Here is a 9,642-nt window from a genome sequence, read left to right on the forward strand (position 1 = left end):
ATATATTAGTGTGTATATATTGTTTTGGTTGTTTGAGTATATATTGTTTTGGTTTTGTATGTGTAAGCACGTTGTGAGCAACGATACTCCAAAGAAAAATTCCTTGTATGTGTCCTCATACCTGGCAAAATAAAGCTGATTCAGATTCTGATATCATATAAACCGATAGATATTTCCTGTATTTATTGCTAAGACCTATTTTCTTAAGAATACACCCATTATGTCAGCTTCCACATTTCACCATAATGTTCAACTGAACCAACAAGAAGGACATGGACTCACTAATGCAAACAGGCTGATATTTGTGTTGAGAAATGCAGTCCACCACTTCTCTTTCTGGGTCACATCAATACCGATGTCTATGGTAATAAAACAGCCTATAAAAGCATGGTCACATTTCAAAGACACTTTTGTCAGACTTAATAAATATTTGGAACTTGTAAAAACCTTACAATAGAAATCATGTTTGCCAGAGTGTTTTGGCAATAGCTACGTTATGAAAATAATGTGGCATGGCAGATTTTGCCCTTTCACAATGATTCTCTCCCTTTCAAACAGATTTTTTAAAAACACATACGTTTACACATGATGTCTGCATGTCGACATGATTTAAAGGATGATCTTTTGGATAGTGCAGTAGACCAAAAGAAGGATGGAGACTGATGAATGGAAAGGATGCGAGAGCAATACATTTAAGTTATATGCTTGAAAATGAAAACAATATGTTAATTAAGCCCTTTACAAGCTTGTCTTAAAACAGACAAAGAAACTCCTATCTCCTATTAACTAACAATCAGTTAAAGAGTAAAGGAATAATGATAAAATAATAAACCTCATATATTAAGAGTTTAGATGAAAAATACATTTTGTAGACATTTCTTGTTTAATCTGAATTTTTGCACCTCTTTAGCTTTCTGGTCCTCCTCCTCCACCTGGTCTCTCAGCATACTGGCTGCGTGCTGTAAAGAGACAGCCTGCTCGTTGGTCTTCTCCAGAGCCTGGACAACAGCCCTTAAGTCTTCCTGGAAACCCAGACAACACAACGACACATCATGCAACACAATTACAGAGACCATTTGCTTACTTCTAAAGCAGATTAGGGGTGGGCGATATTATAGGGTATATCTGTGAAAATGATATTCTTGATAATATGACAAAATTAGGGCTGCACGATTATGGGGAAAAAATATAATCACGATTATTTCGGTCAGTATAGAAACTAAGATAATTCAACACGATTACTCGTTGACTTCTGAAAAGATGTTGCAACTACTGAACTTAAAAAACTGTGGAAAAAGTTAAATAAATCAACAGTAAAAACACACATACAACTGTGAAATTTGCCTTATTACTTATCCTTTTTAAACTTTATTTTTTCTTTCAGAACACAAGAGAAAAGAAGAGTTTACTTGCAAAACATGAGTTAAATGTTTTTCTAGATTATTCAGTTTTTGTGATTATTGGGAGCTGAAATCATAATCCAATTAAATTTCGATTAATTGCACACCCCTAGACAAAATACCAAACAATATTGAATTATTAATTTCAAGGACAAACAAATACAATACGTGTTATAGTTTATCAGCATAAACGTTAACGTTTCCTACAAATATTGAATAAGAACAAATTATCTCTAGGTTCCTAACTTTGGAAACATCAGTAACTCAGAGTGAGATTCAGATTATTTATAAAATATAAAGAGTACAACAAAGTGCACATCTAAACAGTTGCCAAAATAATAAGCAATTATGTCAACAAATTGGAATACTGCCATTACCACAATATGAATTTTTCACATCATATCTTGATATTGTAAATTATACTAGTATTCTCTTGAAAGAAATGATACGGCACCACACTTCTACAGATAATTAAAAACACTGATTTAAAAACACATCATGCCTTTTCAAGGTAGTTGCACTCCATGGACTGTATCACAGTTCGGCTGTAGCAACCTCCTGTCCACAGCGTTTCTCACCTCCAGAGTGCTCAGAGTCGTATTTCCAACCACGGACTTCTTGGCCTCCTCCTGGTGGCGCTGAGATGAGCGCTCCAAAATGTTTTGTTTCTGCACGGGAACCTTGAGTTCTGCACATTGAGCAAGAAACCTAAAAAAAAAAAAATTAGACCATTAGACAGCAGGTTTAAGCCATTTATTTACATTGTAATTTCTGACTTCTTGCTCACCTGGTTTTTATTATGTTCAGATGTTCATGGCTCTCTTTCTTCTCTTTATGTCTCAAAGCAAGAGTTGCTCTGGGAAAACATAACAAAGCGTCTTTACAGAAGTAGATTTTGACTGCTATTCATTGGCAGTATTTGAAAAGCCTCCTAGTTTTGAGGAAACTGGAAAACTGATCGGGAAACTGATGGCTGCTTAAATGGGTACAATTATAGTCCAACCCGTACTGGCTTTTTGAGGCCGATAGCTATATTAAAGTGCTCATATTATGCTTTTTGGTGTTTACCCTTTCCTTTAATGTTTTATATCTTTTTTTGTGCATGGTTTACAACAGGAAAAAGCCCAAAGTCCACCCCAAAGGCACTTACCATCTCCAACAGAAACCATTGTTCACAAACTGCTCCAAACTTCTATGATGAATGTGCGTCACTATGTGACACATGTTATAATGCTCACCTAGCTGCTCTGCAACTGAAAGCTAGCTGTACTTACTGTGCATGTGACTCCCAACAAAGATGGTGTGTGATGTCTCACTCTGTAGCTGAAGCAGAGAGCTCAACACACAGGGTGAAAAGAGGATCTGCAGCAATGTGCAGTACAACAAAAATATGGTGTTTTCTAAAACTTAACCACATAAACCAATTCTGGTACAACCTCTAAATACAATTATGAACCTGAAAATGAGCATAACATGAGCACTTTAATATTTGGGAGTTTTAAACCTGATAACAATACATCAACTTGGCAGTGCTCTTTGGTTAACAAACCATGTAAAGGTGACATTTCCCCAATTTTCAGTCAACATAAAGGCTACAGCATTACCAACACATCTGCAATAAGCTGGCCGGTTTAACGATTTATCTCTTGGTACAAAACATACGTATGTCAGAACATTTACTCACTGGGCCTTTTATTAGGTTCACCTTCTACCAAAAGTATGTAAAGGCTAGTTTTTGTTTAAACTTTCCTAGAGGTGTTAATTTAACTGCATGTCTGTTACCAAAGTCATAGACAGAGGTATTTTTTTTACTGAACTGTTATACAACTACTATTGAAGTTGTAATGCAGTCCAGTTCAACACACCACTGCAAACTACAACCTCACTTTGATTAAACGAATAACTATCTTACAGGGTAAATAAAAAATGTATTCAGATGTTAATCAACACAGTAAAACTCACAGTATTGACAAGTCCATTATGTTCTCCAGAACATTGATTGAGGATCGTGGCATCAGCTTCCATTTGTCCTCAGCTTTGACTTTGTTTGGGACCGAAGATGAGCCTTCAGCTTTTTCAGGACACAAACAGGATCAACACACGAAAACAGAAAGTAACAACAGTGTGGTTGGCATGATGTGTGGTCCAACTCTTCAAGTACGTTGTATCCTTTCCCTGCATGATATAACATGTATAGCTACATCTGAAGAGGCAGGGCACCGTAATAAAAAGAGCTGTTCTAACCTTTCCTCTTATGTGCTGCTTTTGGGTGGGAGATCTTGCCATGGGTTTTTTCAGTGGGCGCTGGGTCCTATTAACACATTTTAAAGCGTATGGAGCAACGTTAGGTCACAAGTTAACAGACTAACAGACACTGCAGACACGAAGTTAAAATCAGCTGTGTTTGCATTATCTTACCGTTACCGGATGCTCTGCTACATGTTGTTCCGTCCTCTGGTCTCTTTTTTTCTTGTTTTTCAAGTTAGGTGCTTTTGATGCGGCCCGGTTGGAAGCTCTGACGGGCTTCATATCTGGTAACGTTAGCTAGCTAAGGTAACGATAAAGTAGCTAATGTAGCTAACCCAATGTTTTTACTTAACGTTGTGGCTCACGTTAAACTAACGTAGCAAAATAAGACAACACTAGTGAAGCAACAATAAACAGAAGCGTTCTTGCTGTACACATTAAGACCTAAAACAAGTTATATAACGTTAAGACACAAATGTAGTACGCATGTTTTCAAATAAAATCGCAAACTAGCTGGCTAGCTTATAGACACATTAACACTCGAGCTACTTTTTCGCGCTGCTGTCTTCAAACCGTTTGGCGCACAATGCGCATGCGTAAAACGAGATGTGGTGTTAAGCCCTGAGTAACGCCTGACAGGCTAAAATGACATTGCCAGGGCCAAAAACACCACATAGGAATGCTTCCATGAATATACACATACTGTACGTACACAAATCCATACTGTTGCTCATCTCACACATTCACAAACCTCTGTAAATTAAGCCCAAGAATCTGATCACTGATCAATAACATCAAATATGTGACGCACTGTTTTCCCTTTCCTGATCTCTCTCTCTCTCTCTCTCTCTCTCTCTCTCTCTCATAAACCTTTTTATTTTAACATGGAACTTTAAGCTTGAAATGACCAGGGCAAAAACCCCACGTAGGAATGCTTCCATGTTCAGAACTAAACGTATTAATTCATTAACAAATCGGAGAATGTAGTGCCATATCTAGTGGCTGAATGTTAGCAGAATCAGGTGTTGGGAATGTCATCACTTGCACCTTTAAATACAACTGGGGATCTCTATTCAACCCATTATACAATTTACAATAAAGATGGTAAATTCTTATGTAATTGACTCGTTTGTTTTTTTATTTTTTTTCACAATTTTTCACAATTCTTGTGAAACCGATATACATAATATAGTATGTTCATATTTTAAGCAGAAAAAGGAAAATATATCCCTAAAGTAAAATTTAAAAATGTTTGCATTAAAAAAAAAAAAAAAAAAAAAATCAAAGAAGATTCCAAAATATAACTAAACATTTAAGTTGCTTTTTCCCCCGGTGTAGTCTGGATGGTGTTACAGGAGGACACTGTGTCAATTTCTGTCTCTCAGGTCTGTCACACCCTCCATGGGAGGTGAAATTTGCCTGTGAAGCGTCCATGGTTGCGCAGGTCAAAGGGGCTGAGCACCTTCCTGATACCCAGCATGTTGGTCTGCGCTACCTCCTTGAACGTCCAGGGATTCTGATTATTCTGCTCCATATCAGCTTGCTTCTTTTGCAGAGCTGCTAGGCTCTCTCTGCTCATCACCTGAAATAAATACATAGGAATAACATATTGTACCGTGTAGACAACAAGAGGGAAAAAAAGTCAAAAGTGCTTCAAATCAATGACAAATTAAAGTGATAAAGTGTTGCACATAACATTTAATTCCAACAATAACATGTTAAAAGATTCAGCTTTTTATTTTTGTCATTTGCAAAAATGACAAAATATTTTCACAAAATTGTGCAATTATGTAGCTATCACTTTTTATTCTGAGTACTCAATTTGCATAATTCAAAACTTTTTCAGAATGTATTAAAATGAAGATGATAACTAGCTAACTATATACTGTTACCCACCTTGGCAGGGAAAGGTAGTTTCTTTGCCACTTCAGTCAAGATATGCTCCACCTCCCCCAGCTCCACCTTTCCTCCCACTTCCACGATTAAACGGCCGTAGCGGACAGGTGTCACATAGTGGTCGATGGCTCCCTTGCCCCCACCCATGCGCTGACCCAGACCTTTACGTGTGACGGGCTTATATGGGCCATTGATGCGCCAGCGGGCAAATGTAGTCCGGGAATCCATCTTGCGGTTGACCGTTAGACGTATCATCTCTATGTGACCCCAATGAAGGTAGCCCCCTCCCATGGCCTGAGCATCAGAAAAAGAGAGAGAAAGAGGTAATTCACTTAAATTCGACTAACCACTATTTTTCACTTGTGTGAGGAAGAAAACTAGGTGGAAAAGGTAGAGTTGTAGGTGATTTCCCTAAATCATAAGTGATCTTTTTCTTGACAAATGATTGGATTATTTTATATAGTATATATTTCTCATATAGACTGACTGTCAGATATCACCAAACTACAGTGTTTACTGAACATTAATGCACTCACTACTAGAGCTGTAACAATTCCAAATTTTACTGAACAATTAGTGGTCTCAGAAATAATTGTGATTAACAATATAACTGGCTCTTTTAGTCAAGTTTTCAGACAAATAGACTAAACTTTTGAATGAATCCCAGTATACATATTTTGGTTATATTAGTTAGGTGACCCAGATGCACAATTACATGTGAAGTTAACCATGCCTCTTCTTTTTTTAAATCATAAAAACATTGTATTTCTTTTCAGAGTCAACAATAAACATTAAACAGTCATATCCCTTTGGATCTTAGTTCATTTTAGCAATTAATTGCAGTTAAACAAATAAACAGAGAATATGAAAAACTATTATGATTAGGCAATTATTTAATAACTGTTACAGGCCTACTCACCACAATAGCATACTGTCCTGTAGTGAAGGCATTAGCTGCCCTCGCTGGGCCTTGGATATCACGTAGCTTCTTCATCTCTTTCTTGGCCTTTTTAAAGTTAGGCACCTTGTTCATAAACTTCAGTTTGGGTTTCTCTGGCAGCACCACATCTTCAGAGATAAAAACAAGAATATGGAATCATAAAAAGGTGTCTACTTTCCAACAACAGGCAATACAACTTTTTCAACACTTCATCACTGAGTGACACAAGACTCATATAAACAATAGTACACGAAGTGCAACTTGCACAAAGGTTTTACTTTACATCTTTAAAAATATTATTTAAGTAGTACATTTATATTCCCAATTTATGTTTGTAAAAGTTTGTACCTTTTTTACTTTGTATTATTTATCCTTATTTTTTAAATATTTGTTCTTGTATGCTATCCTATTTATTATTTATTATATTCTGTGCACTGTGTGTCTCATATTTTGTTGCTGTAGCACTGATATTTCCCAATTTTTGGATCAATAAAGTCTGTTCTAATTTAATCTAAACAACATACAGAATTAGGAAAACATTCTAACAATCCACAGACTGGACCATGGACAGAAGCCTTTGGAACTATAAGGAGTGTTTTTCCTCATATCTTCCCCTCTACTGTATACATGCATGCATATAATAATGTTATGCATTTCATGAAATAATATAGAAACCAAAACAATTGGAAATGGCTTGAAAACACACACGACAAAGACAAGAAAACAAATGATTACCACTGTAGTCTGGAGGGATTTCATGTGTCTTCAGACCAGCAGCTAGGACTTTTAAGTGGTTGTGTAAAAAACCTGTGGAACAATAGAGCACAATACAGAATTGTCATATATTACTGCTAATATAGTGCAAATCTGAACAAATGTCTCTTCAAGTTGAAGACAGTGTGAGAGAGAAACTAGTGATTTTATGAGTTACTTTCTGATATTTCTTTTGAATAGAATAAACCCCATTTGGGTGTGCAGTGGCATTGTAAGACTAAGTCAATCTGCATTGTTTTTCATCTTAAAGAGACAGTAGTTTTACAATTCCTCATTTGAGACTGTTGTTCAATTATTGACTATTATTGCTTTATATGCTGGTTGCTGATCCAGAGACTAACGTTGCAAGTTAAAACATATATAATTTTGGCAATCTCTGAAATGTAATACATAGCGTTGGTACATTAATGTGTACGGTCCATGTAAAACCAACCAGTAAATAAATATATTCATCACACGCAATGAAGTCCCAAAAGGAGCGAGTTTTTGTTACCTATTATTAGCTAAATGTCAATGTAACGTTAATTGTTAGCTAGCTAACTTGCGTTAACGTTAACCTTTGACAGTATAAGAAAGACGTTAACGTTACCTTGTTGGTGACCGTGGGTTCTACAGATACCGGCCAAGCCGCCGACAGCAGCCTTGATGAAGGAAAACATGATGCTAACGTTGCAAAGGACACTATGTACACCAACCTGCCACTCTGTGTGGTCGATATACGAACATTTCAAGGTGGTTAACTAACTAAACTGCTATGAACACCATGCTCTGCACAAGGTCGGTGCCATTTTTGTGTTGCTTACTGCTTCTTTTTGCCAGAAGAAGAGTCACTTCCTGTATGTAAGCGTTTTTCACAATAAAAGAGTCATCTCTACATCTATTCTACTTGTTAAATCAAGAGTCTTTAACGTTTTTTAACCCTCATGTTGTCCTTGGGTCAAAATTGACCTGTTTTCAGGTAATTGTTTCATTTTTGGCATTTCAACAATGAAAATATCAAAAAACTTTGGCAAAAACATCAGAAAAAGCACTCTAAAACATTGAAAAAGTGACAAAAATGTCAGAAAAAGTGATCATATTGTTGAAAAGACGACACAAGGGTTAAGCCAAGGACTCCTTAACTGAAAGAAAGACAGAACAGACATACAGTAAATTGTATGAAATTAAGTTGCATAATAAACTGGGCCTACAATAATGAGTAGGGCGACCTAAATCCTTTATACCTCCTTGCATAGAATACTAAGCTATTAAAATAGCCTATTAATTGTTTGCATGACTTTATAAATCACGTTTTCATGTTAAACATACATGTAGCACAGTGAACCCTTAGAATGAACTGTGTATGTGGATGTCCCTTAGGGACTTCCTTACTTATAGGCCAGTGAGCAGTGGGAATTTATGTTTGCTAAACACATGTTGGATTCATGTTAGGAAAAATAATTAAAAATAATTTGGAGGACCCCCTAGTGAAGATCCCTGTACTAAATGATTGAAATGCCAGACCAAATGTCAGCTAGTTCTGCCAGCAGAACTCATTGGGCCCATAAGAAATCCTTATGACCAATGTGTGCATGGTCTGGATGTAAAATAAAGTGTGTTAGATATAATTATTTATTTTCATACCCGTTAAATACTCGATTCTGATATGCCTTACTGAATGGTTATCCAGTCAAACGGCTTCTGCTTAAACCAAACGAGATATTTCATATCTCTTTAGTTCTGTAATAATCTCAACACTAATGTGTTATTTCTTTTTGTTAATTGTTATTTATAGACTTAGAACCAGGGTAAACTCAGTTCCACTAATGTGGTTTAGTATTTGAAATGGATTCAAAGCAATAACCTGGCTAAACTTTAAAGAACAAATTCTTTGAAAAAATCAGTTTTTCTTTTCTTCCAATGTTAAAATCTAAATAAATCTTTAAAACAAACACACAAGGGTTCAATTGAATTTGTGTGAACAATTCACGGAGTACATCTTTACAGCATCAAAAGAGAAATACCATACCAGTTAATTTCTTTCCAAGGATTAGGAAAGACATTTTGGAAATTTATATTTGCATATTTTTTGCATTTGACTTTATTTGTAGAGATGGGATAGCAGTCAGCCCCACTACATCATTACTACAACAAGCCAAGAGAGAGGAAAAGACAACAATAATCATGCCAATCCACACGTGGGAATTACTTTTAGGTGTGAAATGGGAAATTGAGACTCCAGAGTTGATATACACTTTCATGTTTATTAAAATGGGACGGATTTACAGTTTGTACACTCCATTCACATTGGCATCGATTTAGAAAGCTCAAACGAGTACAAATGCAATATATACATACCAGTTTACATATATTTATAAAATACATTAGTATTTTTTAATTCACACA

At 36.0% G+C, this 9,642-nt stretch overlaps 3 protein-coding genes across 9 annotated transcripts in view; all 3 read right to left on the reverse strand.

The window, feature by feature from the left end:
* cenpq (centromere protein Q) overlaps positions 1–4,270 on the reverse strand; it is a 5,282-nt gene extending 1,012 nt beyond the window's left edge. The window contains exons 1-6 of one of the 2 annotated variants that reach the window (XM_032529337.1): positions 3,825–4,270; positions 3,645–3,711; positions 3,363–3,471; positions 2,188–2,256; positions 1,979–2,108; positions 903–1,022 (exon numbers count right to left, since the gene is read on the reverse strand). In XM_032529337.1, the coding sequence (XP_032385228.1) occupies positions 903–1,022; positions 1,979–2,108; positions 2,188–2,256; positions 3,363–3,471; positions 3,645–3,711; positions 3,825–3,929 (600 nt within the window). In that variant the 5' untranslated portion in view covers positions 3,930–4,270. Of the gene's footprint in view, positions 1–902; positions 1,023–1,978; positions 2,109–2,187; positions 2,257–3,362; positions 3,472–3,644; positions 3,712–3,818 lie in introns of both variants that reach the window. The other variant, XM_032529261.1, reaches the window with a different exon arrangement.
* Positions 4,271–4,963: 693 nt separating this feature from the next.
* On the reverse strand, positions 4,964–8,112 carry mrpl16 (mitochondrial ribosomal protein L16). Its single transcript, XM_032530029.1, has 5 exons — positions 7,847–8,112; positions 7,219–7,290; positions 6,463–6,611; positions 5,544–5,837; positions 4,964–5,229 (listed from the first exon to the last, which is right to left on the reverse strand). Exons 1-5 carry the CDS (start codon positions 7,914–7,916, stop codon positions 5,038–5,040), a joined length of 777 nt encoding a protein of 258 aa, XP_032385920.1. The 5' UTR covers positions 7,917–8,112; the 3' UTR covers positions 4,964–5,037.
* Positions 8,113–9,480: 1,368 nt separating this feature from the next.
* The window catches only part of tgfbrap1 (transforming growth factor, beta receptor associated protein 1), a 14,871-nt gene continuing 14,709 nt past the window's right edge, over positions 9,481–9,642 (reverse strand). For all 6 annotated transcript variants that reach the window (XM_032525786.1, XM_032525939.1, XM_032526091.1 and 3 more), the window contains exon 13: positions 9,481–9,642. This exon is cut by the window's right edge and continues 2,807 nt beyond it. The gene's annotated coding sequence lies outside the window, so the exon portion shown is untranslated.

The sequence above is a fragment of the Etheostoma spectabile genome, chromosome 1, assembly GCF_008692095.1.
Source record: "Etheostoma spectabile isolate EspeVRDwgs_2016 chromosome 1, UIUC_Espe_1.0, whole genome shotgun sequence".
In the NCBI taxonomy this organism is placed as follows: domain Eukaryota; kingdom Metazoa; phylum Chordata; class Actinopteri; order Perciformes; family Percidae; genus Etheostoma; species Etheostoma spectabile.

Excerpts from the sequence above, each read along its gene's own strand:
- mrpl16 (XM_032530029.1), bottom strand. The coding sequence starts at position 7,916 with ATGTTTTCCTTCATCAAGGCTGCTGTCGGCGGCTTGGCCGGTATCTGT. Across the intron at positions 6,612-7,218 it reads AATCCCTCCAGACTACAGTG|ATGTGGTGCTGCCAGAGAAA; the intron begins GTAATCATTTGT and ends TTATCTCTGAAG. Across the intron at positions 5,230-5,543 it reads AACTACCTTTCCCTGCCAAG|GTGATGAGCAGAGAGAGCCT; the intron begins GTGGGTAACAGT and ends TATTTATTTCAG.